This window comes from Plectropomus leopardus, chromosome 12 (assembly GCF_008729295.1).
Source record: "Plectropomus leopardus isolate mb chromosome 12, YSFRI_Pleo_2.0, whole genome shotgun sequence".
NCBI lineage: Eukaryota > Metazoa > Chordata > Actinopteri > Perciformes > Serranidae > Plectropomus > Plectropomus leopardus.
This window is the reverse complement of record NC_056474.1, coordinates 13,025,966-13,049,082: the sequence shown is the minus strand read 5'-3', so window position 1 is coordinate 13,049,082 and position 23,117 is coordinate 13,025,966. Positions and strand designations below refer to the sequence as shown.

At 39.6% G+C, this 23,117-nt stretch overlaps 1 protein-coding gene across 3 annotated transcripts in view; it reads left to right on the top strand.

The window, feature by feature from the left end:
- The first annotated feature begins 2,391 nt into the window (after window positions 1-2,391).
- The window catches only part of LOC121951088 (5'-AMP-activated protein kinase subunit gamma-1-like), a 32,241-nt gene continuing 11,515 nt past the window's right edge, over window positions 2,392-23,117 (top strand). Inside the window, exons 1-5 of one of the 3 annotated variants that reach the window (XM_042497302.1) lie at window positions 2,392-2,598; window positions 4,540-4,599; window positions 7,642-7,903; window positions 19,339-19,565; window positions 22,580-22,631. In XM_042497302.1, the coding sequence (XP_042353236.1) occupies window positions 2,521-2,598; window positions 4,540-4,599; window positions 7,642-7,903; window positions 19,339-19,565; window positions 22,580-22,631 (679 nt within the window). In that variant the 5' untranslated portion in view covers window positions 2,392-2,520. Of the gene's footprint in view, window positions 2,599-4,539; window positions 4,600-7,641; window positions 7,904-12,079; window positions 12,717-19,338; window positions 19,566-22,579; window positions 22,632-23,117 lie in introns of those variants that run through there. The other 2 variants (XM_042497303.1, XM_042497304.1) reach the window with 2 other exon arrangements.

The window sequence follows — 23,117 nt, the reverse complement described above, 5'->3', positions numbered from 1 at the left end:
ACTTTGTAGAAGAAGCCAAGTAAGCAAAGTATAACAATAGTTCACATTAGAAATGGTAGTTATATTTAACAGTCATTTAATAAGCAGTTTCATGTTCAGGAATACAAGCAACTAGTCATTTTCAGTCTTTCTGGCTCATGGCCACTTTATGGCTGCAACTATTGCTTATTTTTATTTTTAATTGTAGGTCTGTCTGTAGATTAGAGCTGTAATCACCTATTAAACACTGAGGAGGGACCCTTTTTTTGCAGTGTAAGAAATTATATGACATAGTAATGTCTGTGACTACAAAACAGAAAAAAAGTTAGATGAATAATATTTAGCTGGTTACATAACTATGAACTCAAGGGAGATAATTTAATTGGTTATATAAATGTCATTCCATGATATATATTTTACTGATGACTGATACATTTTCAGAGACTTCACAGCTAATCTGACCATTTTAGAGCATTTTGAAACAAAAATCTTTAATCAGGGATTCTCAAAAAACTGATGACTGAGTGATATTTTTGGAAGGCAGCAAATGATTGAGGGTCATACAGGAAAAGTGCTCTATATATTATATGTTTTTATGACCTTATGACAAACTAAGCTTTTACCAAAACTAAACAGGCAGTATTAATATAGCTTAAATAACACTCATATTTTAGTTTTACACTTTTTATACATTTTAAAGTTATGAAACAGAGACTGTGCAGTGTGCACACAACAGTCATGTAATTTTTTCTTGATTAAGACTATGTTATTTGCACAAACCACACACAGAGCTGCAATACAGTAGTATTATTGCATACTGCAGTAGTATTAGAACTATTAGCAATAATAATTTCAATTTAAGTTTCTTTATGATTACATTTGCCAATGATTATTTCAGACTGTGGTGTTTGGTTGCCTGTCATACCATAGCAATTATTTTTCTTTATATATTTTTATCAATAAATTGTGGGGGACACTCTGAGCTTATTTGAATATTAGATTGGGATAGCCAGAATATATATTATATTTACTACCTAGCTGTAGATTCAAATGCCAATCATTATTTCCAGAGCTTAAACAGAAATATCTTGAATGTGCGTTTTCTCCAACACACAGTATACAACCCAAAAATACTATGTTCATTATCATGAAAGACTGAGAAAATCAGAAATTATTCACTTGTAAGGAGCTGGAATCAACAAATTTGGGGTATTTTTGGCTTAAAAAAACAACTGACAGAAACTCAATTGACAACAATTTTAACATCTGATTAAATGTTACACAATAATTTTTTTTCTCTTTGCATCACTTCTGACCTCTCAGATTCATCTTGACGGAGGTGGAGAGTCTCAACCCCAAAGTTGCATGATCATTTTGGGTGCAAATTTAGCTGAATTTAGATTATTCTATGTGCTTGGAGTGGATGTTTATAAAACATCCCAGGATCACCCCCGGGAGTCTCACTGCAGGTTTGACTGTGACCTAAAATACTGCTGCCTCCTGACACTTCTGATGCTGTCGGAGTAAAATGAAAATTATAGAGCATCATATATTTAGACTAGGAGAAGAATCTTAAAGAAACCTTGTCAACTTTTCTTATTTTAGTTAAGGCTGTGCATCATTAATACGTGTGTTTAATTAAATTACAACCAACCCGACACACAAATCTGATGTTAGATAATATTTTGGTAAATGAGTGCTAGTAGTTTTCTTACTTTCTATATGTACACCCCTGATCAAAGATGACTATGCATTTACCAGGATTATTTCTACTCTGTATTTTTGGTGTCTGTTTTTTGTTTTGTTTTATCTCTTGTTGCTTTCAGTGTCTAACTTGTGTTTTGAAAAGGTAAGGTATAAGGTTATTCTTTTTTTATCATTTGTATTATTATAAAAATGTACTGTCTAATTTGATTACAGCAGGTCTACATCACATCTCGTTGTCCATCAAATCCCTTAAAATCTGAATCGTAGTGACATCTGTTGGTGAAGCATCTTTATACATGACACACTGTTTGATGTTACGTCGAAATTAGCTTCCCCTTTAAAAATGTGCTCTCCTGGCCGTGTGCCCTCAGCTCTGCCTTTATTTTTTTTTACAGCCCTGCTTTCTTGTAGTAGCAAATTAAAAAATCATCTCTCATTTTAAAGAAACTGTGGGCTGGTTATTGGTGTATGTGATATAAAATAAATATTAAATTTTTTTTTTAAGCGTTGTTTTGCCAGGACTCGAAAAACACGACGTGAGTGATGTTTATTTTCACTCCGGCGCGAGCGGTAAGGAGGCGGCGGACACACATTTGTCGCGGTGCAGACTGCGTCGTAACACCGGTAAACAGTTGAAGACGGTGTCCTGCCTCCTCTCCGGCCCAGCCTACTTCCTGGTGGATGAGACAGCGCCTCAGTGTTGTCGTAGTAAGTGAAGGGGCTGCTGAAGTGAAGGTGGAGGCGGCTGTTGATGGTCTGCAGTCGCGACACAGCAGTTAGTAAGCAAGCACACTTTCTTTTTTTGGTTTTTTTTTTTGCTCCTTTGAAGAGAAAATGGGAAGCACGGTGATGGAGTCCAGCAAGGAGAGCTCGAAGAAAAAGAAGAGGAGAAGTCTGCGGATTAACATGCCAGTGAGTCGGTGAAGTATCAACTAATTTGGCTTCTTACTGTGACTGTTCAGAAAAACTGGGCTCGTTGTTGACGTTTTTTGGGAGCAGGAGGGGGAACTTTTAGCCATTTTTTGTCGCCTGTACTTGCACGCGACTCAGGAGAGCGTGCATGACTGACAGCTGTCTCTGTATCACGACTTTTCAGTTCATCCGCCTCACAACAGCCAAAAAATATGTGACATTTGTTTTTTAAATCTACGTGAAGAGGACCTACAAACATTTGGTTGCTTGCAGCGTTTGAAATATAATTTGGACATTTTGCTTCTTTAAATATTTGAATCAGTATGTCCACAGTTACCCTTAAATGTGATGTCACTGTAGCAACTAACCTTAATATGAGCTAGGGCTGTGACTCATCAAATATTTTATTATTTAAATAATCTGCAGAATACTTTTATTATGTATTTTGGCTTAGGTGTTATTTGAAAAAGCAATATCAATGAAGGGACTGTTCATTATTTATCAGATAAGGGTTGTTATTTTTATTTTTAGCCTCTCCTAAGCTACAAATATTTTTCCTTGAGCCTCCAAGACTTTGACTATACATTTTTTGTTAGATTTTTAATACTTAACCTTTTTGATAGTTTAAAGGTGAAGCCATATTCAGGGGCACGTTTAATCTCAAAATAGTGTGTGCCATTTTGCTGCAGATTGAACGACATGTTTCCTTAAAGACAAAAACATTTTATTCTCTTCTGTTACGTCTTGTCGGGTATCTAGGTGTTGTTTTGTTTCTTTGTCATCTGGATGTGCATGCTTTTGTGAACTTTCAAAAAAGACATGCCTCGGGTTTGGATGGCTTTTTTCCTCGAAAAATTGTAAGTTAAAAAAACAAAACTAAATACAACCATTTATTTTTTTATGCCTCTCTTCTAAGCCAAGATTTAAAAAAATAAGTCTGTCCCTAATCCTTGAAAAATGATTTGACATACCCCCCCCCCCTTTTTGCACCACTCCCTCGCCCCTCATTAATCACAAACAGTCCCTAAAGGAAACATTTCAGAGGAACCAGCATGCTTCAAACCTGCAAGTCATGTTTCACTGGACGCCTTGATTTGCCTCTGTTCATCAGTCTGAGTAAATCAATATCTGGTCTTGTGCTTTTCTTTGTCTCTCAACAAAGATGTGTTAAGTGAATGATATCAGTGCAGACTTTAAGCTTTATTGAGTCTTCTGTTATTCAAGGTTAAAACATCTGAGCACACTAAGATAACAACTAATTTGTTGTGTAGCGTAGATAACAGCCATGTTACTGTAGCTTACAGGCATGTGTGTTTTGGATGGCATCCATGAGATCCTCCCATTGCATGCTATACCCAACTTTGTTGTTGTTGGAAAATGACACAAAAATGCAGCTGGAGTTATTATCTGACTTTTCATGATGCATTAATGTGCAGCTCTATAGACAGCAGAAAAAATCATTTCCCCAGTAGGAAGTAAATTTGCAAATGTAACACTTTTTTGTGGTCAGTGTTCAAGCGCTGGATTTTCACCGCGTGAACCAACCTCAACTTGATGGATTCACTGATACAGTTACATAAAAGATATGAGAACAGGTTTCATGGTCACCTGATTATACAAGTAAACTTCTCCGTGCTGCAATGAGATCTGTCTAAAGTGGAATGTAAACTCTGCCCTTGGTATGGGGAATGTGCTGTATTTATTGCAGATATTTCCGTGTTGCTGAAGCATGTCTTTCTTCTGTTTTGAAAGGCATGTTAAACGTTTTCAGATTCAATGCATTGATGAACAACAACAACAACAATGTCCAGTTTGTTGTCAAACCTGCTAAAGCAATGTCTAGCAGCTAGGAAGGTGTTAACCTGTTATGACTTGTCATTTTGTGTTTCTGCTGTGTTTCCTGGAAGTTATCCTTGACACTCAGGTCTCTTTTCTGTGCAGGACTTTGGTGCGTTTACTTCCCCGCAAGTGGAAACAAGTGGCTCAAGCAAAAGTCAAACGGTACAGAAATCATTTCGACGATCCCTTGTGTCATGATTTTTCAGTTACATGCCAGCTGTTTGTTTTCTCAAGCTTGCGTTTTTTTTCCAGCACGTTATTTATTTTGTCTCTTTGGCTCTTGTTTGTTTGGCTTTAAACACATTTAGACATTGATTAGGGAGAACAAAAATAATACTGAAGGCCATCGCTCCTATTCTGCCAACTCTCGCTGGCTTACAGTAACATTACGCCCACAGTGCAGGCGTAGCAGGATCACATACAGGAAATTGATTTCTCTAAAAGAAAGCAGCCTCTTCCCTCTGTCTGCACTGACTGATTTGAATAGGAGTAATCCCTGATCATTATCCACCAGAGTGCATGTTTCATTTTCGCCTCTGTAACATTTGCGTAATAAAAACCTCCATTCTCCTGTGCCAATTTATATCCACACAATCTCCTGATAGTTGTTCACTTGCCTTAACAAGCTCTTGCACAATGACAGAGTGAGAGTTGTTGGCAAACAGAAAAGATGGGTGTGTGCTCTCGCTGCCTCAGATTTGTCACAGGATTGGTTTGCACAGAAATGTGTGCATGGAGGAGGGCCAGCCTTGAGCAAATACCAGTCTGAACTAAGAGGACCAGACAAAACAATTCCATCTTTTTTGATTTGATTTGTAATTGAGCCTCGAGTGTTGCATTGCAGTGTCTTGCTCTTCATATCATTGCGAATCATCCCTTTTGTTAATTATGCGGGCTTTCATCCGCCAGTAGTGTTATCAAAAACAATCCTGTTACATTTTACTTTTGTTTTGTGTAAATACAACCTCCGAGCTGGAGCTGGTATTAGAGTGCTTCACTGTATCGGAGCCCACAAATGGTTAAAAGATCTGTTGTTGGCACATCCAGAGCAGACAGCAGTCAGTGGTGGGAGGAGGCGCTCTCTGTCTCAGGCTAGATTGGCTGCCGTCTCTCCTGTTTTGTTTTGGTATCTGCACAGCAAATAGAGAAGAATTTCAGTCTGTTTACGTGATATTGACCTTGCAAAGGCAGACTTTTTAACACAGAGTGTTCGAATGAAAAATGTGCTCACTATTGTTTAACTACGAGAAGTGCTGATTGTCTGACAGAAAGCCTGATGGTGCTGTTACTGAATTGTATCGCTAGGTGAGACCATTAAACCCGATGCCCTGTGCGTGCGTTGTATCTTAAAAGGAATATGAAGAAAGATTGGATTTGTGCAATATTTCAAAAAAATCATTTCAGTAGCTAAACATTGCAAACATTTGCTGATTTCATGCTTCTTAAATGTGATTATTTGATGCCTCAGTTTGTCATACAAGACATCCACTATGGGTTTTACGCAGGGTACATTTCATTATTTTTCTGATATTTTGCAGACAAAATGATTAATTGATAAATGGATAAATTAACAGGCAAATTATTAATTAGTGATGTAAATAATAATCTGCTCTATTTGATTGGGCCTACAGGGCACAGGCACAGTGGCTCAAAGTATCAGCACCCCCCTGCCTTCAACTGCAAAATGTCACTCAATTTTAATGGTGTAGACCAGGAAGAGACTCAGAATGACCACAAAGGCACAAAGGAACTACAGACACAAAACAATAACAAAGAGACACAAAATGACCACAAAGAGAAACGATACCACTAAACATGCAAAACAAAAACAACAAAAAGATGCAAAGCCAGCCCAAAGTCTGTGTGTTGTGCTCCTATGTAGAAGAAGTGATGGGGCATGTTTGCATGTCTGTGCCCAGAGGCTGATTGTCTCATAATCTGCCCATGGCCCTGATTGTGAATGCATGAATTGCAAAATTGTGAATATGATTTCCTCTTCAGCTCTAAGAAGTCATTTATAATGTCTAAAAACAGATATTTGTGCATGTAAGCTGAATCTAAAGCAGCAGCCAAGATTTTGAAGCATTCCACTTTCCATTTGTAGTGCAAGTAGTATTGACTAGTTATGTTTGAGCGGGCATTGGTTGCATGCAGCTGGAGCAAAAAAGACACAGCCGATGCATTGGCCAAAATGCATTTGTGCAAGTCAGCCTGTGCGCAGAGTGTCTGTTATTGTTGAATGTTTCTGTTGTTTGTACTTACAAATGATATTCCAGACATAAGACAACTTGCTTATTTGGTGCAGACTCCAGCAAAAATCACACCATCAATTTTTATTGTCATTATTTGCAGTGAAAATAAAATGCAAAAATTACCATTTTCACTAAATAGCAATTCATATTGCAATATCTGTCAAAACAATTGCAATATGTTTGTTTTTGCATATCATGCAGCCCTACTCAGAACCCATCAGCTATCATCTGTTGATGCAGCTTTTTATTAGCTTTTTTAAAAATAGATTTATTTATCTGAATTTATATGCAGATATCTTTTTCTAGACTTAGGTCAACAATGAAAGCTTCACGGAAGAGGAAGTCTTGGCGCGGACTAATAAATAATTAAATAAATAAATAAAATAAAACAAATGATTAAAAATGAAATCTGTTGTCTCCACAAGTTTGACGTCCTCAAAGCGACAGCTGATGGATTCCCATATTGACTTTTACGGCCGTGTATGCAGAAAAAATTAGATCGGTCTGCATAGAGTTTGCCTGGTTCGAATGAAATATTCTCCAGAATGCACATTGACTACAAACAAAAGTGAAAAATGTTGCGTCAAAGAGCTCTCCAGTTAAAATCAATGTTGTTGGTTTTTCATTAACTTTTATTGATCATGAAAGACCTTTATCTTTATTGCACTTTGCACACAATCCTCACACTGCTCTTTTATGAGGTACAATTAAGTGTTACAATGCGTCTGACTAAACAAAACACAATTGCACATGTGAAAAAAAGAAGAAGTAACCAAAATAGCAAGCCCCCACAAAAGTGCAATCAGCGGCTGTCATTTCACAATAAATCTCTCCTCTACAGAGTGTTTTTTTTCACAGCTCTGCCTCACACAACACTGCGGGTACACGCTGAACACAAACCACACGTCTAAAAGTGCAGGATAATAAAAACTGCCTCCTCATTGTCTCTCAGGGAGAGCGTCGCATCCGTTCAGCCAGCCCCATCAAAGGAGTGTCTGCAAGGAGCCCACCCAGCGCCACTCTGCCGCCATGTCCTCAGTCTGCTCCAGTGCAAGTGAGGACCAGCTCAGGTTCCCCCAAAACTATCTTCCCCTATCCTTCCTATCAAGACTCCCCACCCAAATCCCCCCGCCGCCTAAGCTTCAGTGGTATCTTCCGCTCCTCATCCAGCTCCTCACCTGCAAGCATCAAAATCTTCTCCAGAACAAGGAGAGGTGAGTTGGAAAAAACCAAAATCGCACTGACTGCCCATTTAATGAATGAATGAATGAATGAATGAAAACCTTTATTGCCCGAAGGGGAATTTCTTTTGCACAAATGAGCATAAAGGCTGATAACAACAACATATAACATAAAAACATACAAGAAAATGTCACAAATAGCATCATCACTGGAAACCTGATAAGGACATAAAGTTAATTTAAGTAAGTATTAAGTTACAAAAGTGTAGTGCCAGACCTGCGATTACAGCTTGTTAAGCAGCTGAATGCTGTGTGTCACAAATTCATGACAAACACTCAAACTGCTTTAATGTTTAATGGTGTGTTGTGATAGATTTATTATTAATGTGAAATATAGTTTGCCATCTGGTAATAAAACAAACTAAAACTTATTTCGTGCAAAAGCAGGTCTAGTAAAAGAAGTAAGACACAATAGATAAAACAGTGTTATGTCAGAGATTATTTGGATTTCCTGCTCTATGAGCGAGGTAAAGCCACACACAGGAACCTGCGACTATCTGATTGAGTTCATGAGTTCAGATGCAGCCTATCACAGAGCTGACATAAAAACATGCTGTGCAGCATTTTCTCTGTCACACACATTGAACAAGATTGTACCAATAAGGAAGTAGTAGCCTAGATTTCCTCATGGTGTTAAAAAAAAAAAAAAAGAAAAATCTACTGCTTTGTTTTGCAATTCTCTGCAAGCCGACATAGTCATGAGCCTCGTCAGACAGATGGGCGATCGCTCGAGTGCAGATAGATTTTCCTTCATTATCACTCATCCTATTATTGATGTCAACAATTGTCTCAGAAAAAGAAAAATGGCGAGCTTTGTTTCTTGTCAGAGTTAAAGAGGGGTTTGGTTGGGTATTTTTTTTTTTTTTTTTTAGCTCCGAGTGCATTTCAGAGCCATTTCGTGAGATTAAGTTACAGGTTTGGCATCCCACAGGTGGGAGCTCTGCCATGCATTCTCCATGTCAAAATAAAAACTCATTAATGAAATAATGGTAATACTGGTATGCACTAAGAGGTGGAAATAAGACCAGCTAGGCAGAACAAGGGCCTGTTTTATAAAGAACAGACCTAACGGGCAGATTTTCAGCTCTCATGTCTCCATGTATTTGTGCGGCTGATTATTACATAACAAAAAGCAGCCTGTTTCACATGGAAACGGCCCTGCTGGAAGCAGCATCAAACAGCACCAAGATGAGTCATATGTTTTTGGCTCGCACATATACTCATTCTTCTGTTTCCTCGCAAAGGGGTCAGTTTGGCAGCGGCTGGTGGAATAGCTCTGTTAGGGCCAGACCTCAAGAGTCAGCATGCTCCGTTTCCTCTGGAGATTGTTATTGATGGTAACCAGTAAAACACACCAAAACACACCGACGGCTATGGGCTTTTCATGCCAGCTGCTCAGGATTTTTACAGTGTGATGTGGTTGGAGATGTTATATCCTCTTGCTTTATTTCTCTGAGTAATGATGTGGTTTTTAATGGTCGGGGGCCAATGATAATATCAACAAAGTATGCTTATGAATCCATTGGTGTGGGGCTCCTGGTGGCTCATTGGATAGAGCGGGCGCCCCATGTACAGAGACTGTGTCCTCGCTGCGGCGGCTGTGGGATCGAATCCGGCCTCGGCCCTTTGCTGCATGTCATCCCCTCTCTCTCTCCCCCTTTCACACTTGTGCTGTCCCATCAATTAAAGGCAAAAAAAGCCCAAAAATATCTTTAAAAAATTAAAATAAATAAATAAATGCATTGGTGTACAGTAACAAAGTAATAATACTTTGTTACAGTACTTACTATTTTTGGGGGAGTTTCTGCACTTTACTTGAGTTTTTACTCCACTACATTTCGTCTAAGAATTTTAGTTACTACAAAATAGGGAAGGAAGGGAGCAAAGGAAAGATTTTGTCCTTTAAGTTGTTAAAAAAACAACTTGTTTTTCTTCTAGTGTAAAGTATTTATTTATTCTAGGTTTCTAGAACTAACACTGATTTAGGAAATAGTGCTTTTAGATTCGTTGCACTGTACATGCTGAACAAATTTCAGTGTACCTTGAAGCTTGACACTGTCAGTTAAAAATATAGCGAAAATCCTGACTGATTTTAACTTGTTTTAATTGAATCATTGTTGTATTGTTTTGCTTTATTATTATTGATTTTAAATTATTTAATATTATTTTATGTACAACAATTAATATTGTACATTATATTGACGATATTGTTTCATGTCTTAATTATGTACCCAGTCTCTCTTGAAAATGAGATGTGGTAAAAACAGCAGCATAAGAAAAGTTAAAAGCATCAACCACAATAAAACATAAAAGATATCCAGTAAACATGTGGGAATATTGAAATACCTACGCACAATGACCAGTACCAACTGATTCATTTACCCTTATACTTATGAGAGCTTTAAAATCAGGCAGAGAGACCATTTCTCTTAGTTTCAATCAACGGGAGGCTTTTCCAAGTAAAAAAAGCTTTCTGTCCCAGCTCAGTCTGTGCACAAGAAGCATGAAACAAAACTAAACCTTAAGATGACTTTAGCTACAGTCAGATCAATTCTTAAGGTGTTGTATGTTACAAGTAAATCTCATTTTTCTGACCACTTGCTTTTTTATTGCCAGCATTTACTTGTAATTTTACCTTCTACACCTAAGTACATTTAATATCATGAAACTAATTTTTATACTTAACTACACTAAATATCATACACTTTAAGACTTGTACTCAAGTAATATTCTAATATTTGATTTTAACTTTTATGAGTACTTTTCTGTTTAGATATCTGTACTTTTACCAAAGTATGGCTTTAATGTATTTCATCCACCACTGTATAAATACAGCGACTGAGTGAGCTGCTGTTTTTAGTAGTGGGATGTTTTTGTAGTCACCCTTTTTTCGCCACAAGGGTGTGCTGAAGGTATACTGTTGATATAGTTCTCAAAGTCATGTCAGTTTTGTACAGCTACATTACTAGTAGTGGGGTTTTTTTTTTACCATTTTAGTAAGCATAAAGGTATTTTTTCAGACTTTAATGTGTTCCTGAACATCTTATTTTGTGTAATTCGCACAGTATTTATTAGCTGTTTTCTCAGGTGCATATATATCCATATTTGCAACAAATATGATCAGAATGTTTTCTCATTCCCGTCTGGTCTAAATATGTGTTTTCCCATCGCCTGGACATTGTCAGTCTCTCACTGCTGAAGGCAACTGTGGTGCTCTCATAACCTTATCTGGAAGTGACCAGACTCTCAGGAGCTCCGCATACAACCATGCAGTTTTTTTTCACCCCCTCTCTGTTGCTACTGTGTGCTGTATGTTATCAGTAAATAAAGGAACTGGGCAGTTTTGGCTGTACAGATTCACAAAACGCAGACCTTACAAGGACAGGGTGGTTTTATTTTGAGCGTGGACACTAAGCTAGAGGAGAGCTTGAGAAAATACACCAAAATCCTCTGAAACTTAGCAACCTTCAACACAAACTGAAATGATTTCGTTTAATCGGGATACTGAAAATATGATCACAGAGGATGTTTGAGGTGACTGATTGATGTTTCACCGCCCTACTCGTATTAGCCATTGACCCACTGAGCAGAGTGGGACACTTGCATAACATGTTAATTGAGATCTGTACTGGACACGCTGTAGCGAATGTGAGCTGCAGATACTGAATGGGCCATCTGTCGCGGGTTGGGGAGGCTGGTTGGTATTGAATGGAGGCTTTCTGATCAGCTGACAAAACATGGGATGTCCCCCTGCTGTCATCTGACAGGGGCTGGCCTCAGCACTCTTAAAGGTCAGGCCCCCAAAAGTTACAGACAACCGAATGTACAAATGACAGAGCTGCAGGACTCCCAGCTCTAAAATAATTCTCTTTCTCGAAATTTTTATCTCAGAAAATGCTGAGTTTTGTTAAACGTATGTTACATTGTGTAAAGACAGAGTGAGACAGATGTGTCTGTGCTTACTTTCCTCTGTTGGAAGAAGCAGCACAGTGGAAAAGGGGGAGGCGGGAAGTTTTGCAGCCTGAGCCAATCGCTGGTGTATCCTTCACAGACAGGCCTCCTTTTACAGGCTGCTGACATGTGTGCTATATTAAAGAGACGCCACCCTCAGCTGCACCTGACAATTTACAGCACTGACACAGCTGAGAGGGGAAAAGGCGGTCCGGCCCAAGTTGTTCTTTGCATCACTTGCGTGAGGGACATTTTTCAGCTGAAGGTGTGTGGAAATTACATACTCTCTGTGACTTTTCCATCAAATCTATAAGCAGACACAGAGTGCACAGCTGGCTCCTGTGCTCAGGAGGATTTCTTTTTTGCCTGGATATGCAAGCTTAGTCCATATTGGTGACTTGCTGCGGTTGTCGTTTTCTGTTTGCAACTCACACTGCTGGCTACAAGGACAATGCTTTACTTCACGGAGTAGCCAAAATTAGTTTTTCCTTTGCAGAAGACTTTTCTATATATTCTTCATCCACCAGCTGAGGGTGACCAGTTTCCATCTCTCTCATAAAGACAGAAGAAACACCTTCAAAGACTTACTGTTCTCAAGATCATTGGACTTCAGCTGGACATACTTTTTAAATTCATTATTGTACAACTTTCTTCATGGACTGACTCTAACTTGGAACAGTTTCTGAGCTCCCCTATCGTGATGGTCAAATTCAGTTTTGAACCTACAACCCACTGTGTTTCATGAAGAGGTTTGGCAGCCTGAGGAGGAGCAAGAAACGGAAGGAGCAAGATGGGCTAGGAGGAAGGCATCAGTCCGAGTCGTCATGTCTATCTGGTAATATGGTGTGCAATTTCCGACAGCTTCCTCCAATACTCAGAGAATCTTGGATTTAGATATTTTATGTTCACAGTAAATGCAAGTTATTTGTTTTTATGGACTCTTTTAATTGTTTTTATTGCGATTGCTGTCATATATTACATCCCCTTCTAGCCCATTGAGTATGAACGCCGTGCACTGCCGTAAAAGAGCTTAATGCTCACGCAGTTTTCCCTTTATAAACATAGGTTTGATGATAAGAAATGCTTTCATCTAGTGGTGGCAGTAACATGCTAGTGCACGTTTTTAATGACATCACATTTCAAAATTTTCAAAATAATTTATTCTAAATTTCAGTAGTCCTGCATAAATGTTTTTCAGATTGAACAGTTAAATTATTCCCCTTGATGTCAAGGCCGTGTATGCATATCTGTGGGTAATGCTGCTCGTTGTGGCCTTAGTTGCTCCATATAGTTTAGGTGCCGATTACGTGGTCTCCGGTCTCTGGTTTCACAAATGCATGCACCGACCAAAGTGGTAAAGCTATGTATGAGGGGCTGACCTGGGGCAAGAGGTCAGCTATCACTCTGCAAACCGCTAAATGCTGTACATACTGCATGATGCTTTTATGAATTGTGATTAATAATTCTGTCTTCTTACATTTAAATTTAAAAAAATAATAGCAGCATTAATAAGCAAATTAATAAGCAGTGACAGAGATAAATGAAATTTGTTTTTAATTTGTGGTAATCCTCCTGTCATCGTGGGAAAGTAATTTTAGAGCCTCCCTGACTGATACAGTGTCAGTTCATTATTTCTGTCCCATATCCTGAGGGAGTCTCGTTGGAACGGCTGCTCTATTTAAAAAAAAAAAAAAAAACTTTAAATTGACAGGAAGCATTTTAGTTTACGTAGGGACAGTCAGAACCTGCCAGGGCTCAGCACTATATCAATATTATACTGACGTCAGGATATGATACTAGATATCTTAGATTTTGGATATCGTAAGTGTTGCCTTTTCTTGGCTGCATTACAGTAAATTGATGTAATTTTCTTAGCTTAACAGATTGTTATAGCTGCTTAATTATTTGCCCATACCCACTAAGTATATATCCACATAACTGATTATTATTTATCAAAAATATCATTGTGTAAATATTTTGTGAAAGCACCAATAATCAACCCCACGTTGGAATCACGAGAGGCCCCACTATAAGATATCATGATACTCAAGTCACGATACAATGTAAGTGCCCTTTTTCTGGGTTTTTATGCCTTTTTTTAGTCATGATAGTGAGAGGGGCTGACATGCAGCAAAGGGCAGCAGATTGGAGTCGAATTTGCGGCCACTGCAGCAGGGACACATTCTTTGTACATGGGACGCCTGCTCTACCAGCTGAGCTACTGGACGACCCACTGCTGTTGATTTATTTCTTTTAGGAGGCTGCCAAAAGTTAAAAGTTAAATCTGTATTTGTAATATTAACAATTTATGTAATTAAAACCCATACTTGGCATCCGTGTATTGATATGATACTGCAAGGTAAAAATATTGCGATACGATGCTGTATCGATTTTTTTCTCTCACCTCTTCCCACAATATAGTTGCATAAATCGGTGCTGAGGTACCTTGTTGAAAATACTGTGATATTTGATTTTCTCCACATTGTCCAGCCCTAGAGTGGGGACTGTGTGTACGTTCGTAATAACGCTTCAGGTTCTCATGAGCGTAAGCAGGCCACTATGAATGACAGAAAATGGATGCCAAACAAAGAGCGCTCACCATGCAGACTTAAGACAGCTATCGTTAAGTGTTCGCTCACAGTGCTTGATGGAGACATGCTGTGTGGCGTTTAAGTGGCACTTTATCACAGACTTTACAGCTCCTGATTTAGAGCCAGCCTGACCTCGGTGGGGTAGATGAGAAGAGCATAGTACTGTCACACTGATGTACGTCCATATGTGGCTTTGACGTAGAAATCATTGTAAAGGCAGCGTACGATGTGGTGACACCTCACCCTAAACCACAAATCCTTTGATCCAGAGCGCCTAAATAATGCAACCGCAGCTATGTGGCTGCTGACATCTACATGAGATATTTCAGTAGCTGCCGGTAAAAGACGTCCGTGTGCTCCTCAGCAACATTTTGTATGTCAGTTCAGATTGTGACTGTTCATCTATAGTAATGTTTTGCCATGATGCAGTTTGCACATCTTTATGATAGTCAGCTCGGCATTGTTGAGCTGCTGGACAGTCCCTTGTTGCAAAGAGCCCATATCATAACAAATTAACGTAAAACCCGTGTTGCTAATTGGGGTCACTGACTGATATCAAGTGCTTCATTATCCACACACCAGTTCCAACCAGTGATTAATTGTGCTACAAGACTGGCCAGAGAACGCTGAAGCACGGCGTCCGTGGGGCTTATAGCAGCCGCGCTACTGCTCTGACGTCAACTATTGGCAATCAGGTTGCTCCCAAAGTCACTGTAGAACCACTCAACTGAAAACACCCTGTCGTCTCCTCAGGGGGCAGCCACTCTGAGAGGATCTGGTTTTATGGGTGTTATGTTAACACAGCTTGCAGTAAATTGTAACACAGTAACGACCAAGTGTGACTAGCCTCTGTTACCGTCAGAGCAGCCTCTTCCAGCCCACTTGCCAAAAAATGTCGGCATTGTACGTTTCTGCAAACCATATATGTGACATTTGTACGATTCTTACATATCAACGATTTTAAAGAGATGTAGTATGTACACAGCAGTGTTTTAGTGTTCTTTCAATATCATTTTAGCCACCTAACAAAGATGTTTTTTAGCAAGACTGCTGTTTTGGGGATACTGTCACAAAAAGCGGTTGTTTTTTACAGAGACATTGCTGCATTTCTGGCCTGGGATTGTTCCCCCCCAAAACTGTATTTTAAGCCAATGCATTGATCTTTTATAACCAAATGATTTTTGCTTTTAAACCTAAGCAAACCATAATAAGTTTGTGTAACGTATCCATTTTGCAGAAATGCACAATGTAAACCTTTTTTTTTTTTTTTGGCAAATCGTCACAATTACAACATTTTTGCTTGAAAAGTAATTAACAGTCAATCATTTATCAAAATAATTGCATAAAGTTCTTTGAGTCGACTACTTGTTTCATCAGGATTCTCACAGTCATGAAAAACCTGGAAAGTCATGGAGTTTCACACAACACATTTCCAGGCCTAGAAAATGTATAGAATTAGTTAAAACAATTAAAAGATTTGAAAAAGTCGTGGAATTTTGTTGTGTGTAATGAAGCTGTTTCAGTAATATTCTGTGAATAATATATAACATAACAGCAGCTGTATCAGTAGCTGTCGATGTGACATTGCTACGTTTGTGATGTTGTATTTACCATCTCGTACGTTTCTTCATTTTCTCTTCGCGTTCCATCTCTCCCTTCATCTCTGCCAACTAGTTGAAATTAGGCTTGAATAGAGTTTGAATCTGATGTGTTTGAAAAACGCCAGTCAAGTGGAGCAAGAAAAAAAATTCCTTAACAAGTCATGGAAAAGCTTTGAAATTTTGTACATGGAAGTGTGTGGGAACCCTGTTAAATAATGCATGATGAAGTGATATGGAAATGGAAATTTACTCTGATAATCAGGCTATGTAGAGATTAACCTTCCCTGCTTGTGTCTCCCTGCATAGACGGAGCTGTGTCCAAAGCATGAGTGCATCTTATCAATATGTGCTGCCTTCTCAGGTGGCTTCACGATGCTGAGTCCTGCATAACTGATTTTTTTTTGTTTGTAAAGTTAGATGTACTGGACTACTTACAGTAAGGCATGCATTTCCTGTTTCCTGTGTGTTGTCTGGCTGCCTCCTATTAACCAGGCCGAGGAGAGGGCTCCTGGCCCCGCTGTTATCTCCTCCTGTGGAATGTGCCACAACAGCGTGGCTAAAATAAGAAGGCTACACTGCGGAAGCAGGGCACGCCAAAGAGGGCTGGTGCACGCCAACTAAATGTCAAGAGATAGTGTGGAGAGCACCCGGAAAGGCCAAAGAAAAATGTTAACTCGATACACAGTTCTTCATTTATGACAAATGATTTTTTATAATTCTCTTTTTGAAGATTATATTTAGATAAAAAAAAGTTTATCAGAGGGAAATTATCAAAAATCAATGTGCCATACTGATCACAATTTGAATACTTCTACGCTGGTTCATTTCGGAGTAAACAGTAGTTGTTTGAATTGAGATCCCAAATGCTTTATTTCTCAGTCATATGTCCATATTTCTTTAATAATGATCTCAGTTTGTCTCATATGACACGTTGAGTCAAGCGGGAGGTTTTACTGGAACTGACTGCATTTTCATGTCAGTGGTTTTATCCTCATGTGACATTTACATACTCCCGGCTTTACTATCACAGTGATACATGGCGTGATAAAAGTCAACTGGAAGTCTCATGGTGGAGGCCTTGTAATGTGAACCATTAGCTCCTCATCACCCATGTTACTCTTTGTCTGGCCTCAGAAATATGTCAGCGCGGTAGAGCCGGGGCAGCGCGAGTGTCACATGTCACCCTGTGTAAGACCGTGGTCCCTGATGTGAAAGAGCATGTGAAGGCTGTCATGTGACTGACACCTTCAACCTGACACTGCCGCAGGACGAGCTGCGTCACAGACAGCTGACTGCCACGCTGGAGTTTAATGCAGCTGCTTATGTTGTAATCGACCTAGTTATAGTGGAGGGACGCCAGGAACAGGGAAAAGGACAACCTGCATGATGTTTCTCTTCCAGTATTGATCCAGTATTGAATTTTATTGATTTTTGGAGCATTCTTTTAGATGAGTTGAGCTTTGGAGTGCCATCAAGGGATTTGTTTGATTATTAACACAGATTGATGCAGATGTCAACAGCTGTTACTTTGCTGTCATGTTAGTGAGGAATATAACACAGGTTTAATCATAGCCTTGAGTTAGTGCTTAAATATAATCAATTATGCTGTAAATACATTAAAAAAATTCAAATGGGATGACATTTACATTAAAATGTAAAGCAAAGGGTAGTGTAAAAATATATAAATACAACCTCATAGTTCTGTTCTAAAACTCTTTTTATTAAATGAAAGGTGAATTAAAATAATTTAAATCATTTTTTAAATTAAAGTCTTAATAATTATGTTTGCCATTTTGTCTTATCATTATATTCATCATTTGTTTTTAGGCTTATTTTAGCTATTACAATTCGTTTTAGATTGGAGGGCACACTAGGAAATGGATTAACAAAAATGAAAAACTCTGCACATCCACACAGGTGTTTCGCCTCTGGCTAATTAAACCTCTACTCAGGTCTAATTAGCCAGAAGTGAAAACACCTGTGTTGGTTGATGTGACTGTTCCAAAATGTAAAAGCTTTTTTTATATTACCTTGTGAAACATGAGTAGAATAAGTATTTGACACATTTGTTTTTTACAGCATATGCATAATATGATATCAATGAATGTATGTATTAATTAAGAACTGGATGACAGGAAAAAAAAGTCACAATCCAGCCCGCACACAGTGTGACCATAGTGTGCTAAAGGTCTATGATCCTTCAAGAAAAGGAAGTTTAATTTTATTTTTTATTTTAATCATGGGTAAAACAATTTACTCGTTACAGAGTAAGCGCACAGTCACACGTGTTAAATATTTGCCTCCCATTCACTTCAATCCAGTGCAAGAAAGTGAGCGATTTAAACCCCTCAATAGGCAAATTTGCATCTTCCCATCACTTGGAGTTTAATTTTGACCAGCAAAGTCGGAGCCTCAATCAGTAGAAAAGAATAATGTACGGAGGAGACATTGTTTATTACTGAGTGTTACCAGCCAATATTGTTTAAATTTGGCCATGGAAAATACAAACTGCCCACATGAGACATGCTGCCTGGCTGGGAGACAGGCATAGAATGAAAGAAAATGGAAAATGTTCCAGTAAAATAATATTTTGCGACATTTATTAGCAAGCCAGATTTCTGTATCATCATACCTGGCACTACTCAAATTCAGCATGAATATCATTTTAGCAGGCATGGTTGAACTATTGGTTGAGGCTGCAACTTTGGCCTAAGTTCACAAAGCTGATCTCCGCAATGTAAAGATGCAAATTTGTCTTGCCACCAGGAGCAAAGGTTTTATTTGCCCCTCTGCATGCATGAATGGAAGTGAATGGGAGCCAAATATTTACTGATGTTAGTTTTGCACATAAATACTGACAGTAAAAATGTTTGTTGATGACACCAGTTACTTAGTGTTAAATGTTATTTAAGTTGATATAACTACTGGTGTGTAGCTGTCTTTCTCAAGGTGGTTTACGGAGAGCATCCCTGTCTGTCAGCGACCGGACTGAGACTTTATCTGCAGTATCTGTGTTGTTTCTCAGTACTCAGGACTCAGTCCCTGATGGATCAGATATGCATTCCTTCTCTGTTATAGCTTGTGACAGCAGTGATGGTATCTGCAGCAGTCACGATTGTAGCACCTCAGTCTTGCCAACTAAACCCATCAGTGATGTCAATCCGCACAGCGTTTCAGTGTCGCTGAAAACAAGGTATGGACTGACACTGGAAGGAACAGGAGATAAGTTGTTGGTATCTATTGTGAACTTTTTACCTCTCTGCAGCCTCTGGACTCTCCACACCGCCCGCCACCCCAACCCAGGCGGCCAGCCAACCCGTGTTCACACAGGAGGCCCAGCCGAGCGGGCCCAGCCCTGAACGCCTGGAGCCGGGCTCACGATCCCGCTCGACCTCTACGCCTCCAGACACAGGACAGCGCCTCAGCCTTCCCTCTGCCAAACCTCCGATCCCCTCCTCGAGCCCTGTGCCATCTTACTCTACCTCACAACAAGTGAGTCACACGGCAAACGTATTACTCATTTTAAGGCACTATTTTAAGTAAGAAACTAAATGTCATCTGTTTGCCTCGGGACAGATCAGTCACCGCCTCTGAACTCTGAGCAATGAATTAAAAGGATAGTCCATATCTCTTGAAGTGGGTTTGTAGGAGATACTATTTTAAACCAAATGTATTATATAAAGTAGCTGTTGGTTAATATGTCCCCAGTTTGAAAAGCAGACAGGCGCACTGAGATGGAAGCTAAAAAATGTACTGCTGTGGATGGGAGTGGGGCAGCAAGAAAAATGGATTTTGGCCACCTGAAAAAAAAAAAGAAAAGTTTTAGTGTATTTTATACTCCGAATATTTACCACTTTTCCTCGTCTTGAGACAGTATTTTCCAAGGGGAACTAAAAGCCATTGTAGCGCTCGCTTCAAAGCCAGTCTCCATTGAGAAAAATAGTAATTTAACATTGCTGAACACAGTAGCTGAAGTTCTTAACACTGCCTTGATCAGTTTGTTAATGTGTGTTATTTTGTGACTTTGGTGTTTAAAAGCGTGAGTTTGGATTCGCCAAAGACACACAATTACACAAACTAACTAATCGATCGAGGCAGCGGTGGGCCGGCAGCCTCTGTCTTCAGCGAGCTAAAAAGACAGTTTTTGTCAATGGAGTTTGGTGGCTTTGACAAGAGCATGTCTGACAGCAAGCTGAAACGGTGCAAAATATTCTTAATGTAGTGTAGCACTTAAACTGATATTGATTTTTATTTTTAGGAGGAACTTTTTTAGGTGGCTGAAACACATTTTGCTGCTGAACATGTCCGGGGACATACATATATAATTCACTGAGTATGGATAAGTCTACAAACAGCCCCACTTCAAACAATCTAAACTAAGGCAAAAACATTTAGGTATGACTTTACACACTAAATTTATACTGTTCTAACATTTCTGACTGGTGATTAGAGTTGTTCATGGAGCTGAGAAATTTCACATCACAGATACATATATAGTTGAAAGAACGTCTCCATAGCTTTAGGAGAAGGTGGTATGTGTTAACAAGCATTGGCTGAATTGTCCTGGGGCTCAGGAACAGCATATACGTGTGAATTCCTAGAATAGGTGAATTTTTTTTGGGGGGGGGGGGTGTTTCCTGGAAGAAAGAGGACAGGTATGCAGGTAAAATGCAGCATATTTGCCCTACTTCAGCATCAGTTATACTAGGTCATGTTTTCCAAAAGTACTTATGAATACAGTGCGGATCACAAGACATTGAAACTAATTACCATTGTTCCTCCAACACAGAAGACTGTCCATGAGTTATTTGCTGCTTCACTCAGCTTTAAAAAGGTTTACTGGTGAACAGAAAGCATGGATGACGCAAATCTCTTTAATTGAAGCCCTGGAGCATGCTGTGTGTCAACAGGGCTGTGTTTGCACTATTTGCTCTGAGAATATAAATATTGTCTCTTCATCAGAGCAATATCTCAAACGGCATCAGACATCACACTAAGCTGGCGCACAATTGACTGATTAAGTAGTTTGAGCTTTTGTCACGAGGGTTTCATTGTGGGTTTTATTTAGAAGTCACCACAGTCTGAGTCGTGATACCAGATTTCCCACAGCTAGTGTGCCCATTTAATGAATAATTATCTGAAAGTCTGCCTCGACCTGTCTGCCGTGAGTGATTGTGGATTCCAGCCAGAGCGGATAAATCAATATTTCATCACCAGCATTGTATACTGTTGATATTAACACCCAGGGACTCATGATTGTGGTGGAAGAGTGATGAGTCAGTGTCCGTCTGCCCCCTCGCCCCCCCTCCCCATCATTCATAAGGGAGGCTCACAAAATAATCTTCTGATGCTGTAGTTTACTTTTTGCTAAATCCAATTTCAAAAGCAATTAATTTAATGGATTTGTGTATGTCTGCGTCTCTGGAGTTTGTTGTAAAGTAGACTGCGTGTCCGCTGTGATGCAGCAGAGTAAGATTTATGGAAGTGCAGGAGCAGGTTTTTGGCGAGAGAAGCGCTGTGTCACCATTGCAGGGCAACACTGGGGACTGTCTTAGCATCGCAGAGCAGGTATGCAGGCTTTCTCACACTGCTGCAGTGGCTTGTTGTGAATACACTTGCAAATTAGGGACCCAGGGAAATCATGTATCAACAAGCACACTTTTGAGCATGCAAATCTCTCACCATGACACAGCAGATTTCATTGTGGGAGCTCTCCTATGTTTTGCACAAGATGCAAATAGCTCAATTTGCATGCCATTTTCTCATGTTGTTGCCGAGGCTCCTCTGAATTGTTTTCGTGGCGCTCAGCCATGTTGCTCGTTTTGTCAGAAGAAATTAACTCTGAGGATGTGACAAGGCATCCCCAGCTTCTTGCTGCTAAGCAACGCAAGGGATTTCCTAATATGGTGAAGCACCCAGGTTGCTGTGCATGGAGGGGTGTGTCTTCGGCGCGCGAAGCTTCCTGCTTTTTTTTTCCTCCACGCTGTATGTGAGAGACTTTTCCTGCGGTGAGTGTTGTTTGGTAGATTACAGTTTAACAAAGAGTCCTGCTGATTTATTGTGGTGGGATTAATTCTCGCACATATGTGCAGAGGCTGTTTGAGCAGCGAGGAGACATTGGTTCCCCCTACTGCAGCAAATGGATCAGGACTGTTCCACTCTGAGTTTATAGGGGTGTTGTTCGTCTCATAATAATGTGACACTAAAGTTGCAGCTCTAGAGCACAGAGGTTTTGTCATGTTATCTGTGTATTTTTAGCGGATCTGGATGAGTTTTATGTAACCGGTGAAAGGCCGGTGGCACACGGCGTCCTTTTTGTTGTTGTTTTGGTGCTTTGCGCACTGCACTCGGTGTGATCAGAGTCTTCTGGGGCCGCTGGGGGGGAGTCGCTTCACCCAGCTGCTCACTCACAATTTACAGCAAAGTTTTGCCGTGCGCTGCCGCGTGTTGTTGTGGGGATTTGCTGCGATCTTGACTGCGCACTTTTGCCTTTTGTCCTCTCACAGGTCTACGGTTTATTCGAAGGCATGCTGGAGAAACTTGAACTAGATGATGATGGTAAGTGTCCTGCTGCGATATCTGCTGACCCACTGCTCTCTTTTTAACGCAGTCAGTGATTGAATTTAAAGGTGACTCTATAACATCTGTTTATCAGAGGTCTTCCAGCTGTGTTTAGCCAAAATAGACCATGTTACAGATACCAGAGCCGCATGCAGCGTCTGCTCAGTCATATCCACACTGCAATTCATTCGTTATGAGAGGTGTAACAATTAGGTGGGATTTCGTCCACAGGCGGCAGACTTTATGTCATCATAACATAGGTTAGTAATTTATCTAAATTAATATGTTTTTAACGATAGTTTTTAGCACAGCAGTCCTGATAAATGAAGACACAAACCTGTGGAGTGTTAGCGAGACCAGTTCCATTTAAAATATATATTCAGCATTTTATTATGGTAAGTAGCCCTAAAAGCTGGCTTGCAGGATGTGAGGCTGAAACACGTGATTAAAAGTAATTGTTTGAAATTATCTTAATCGTTTATC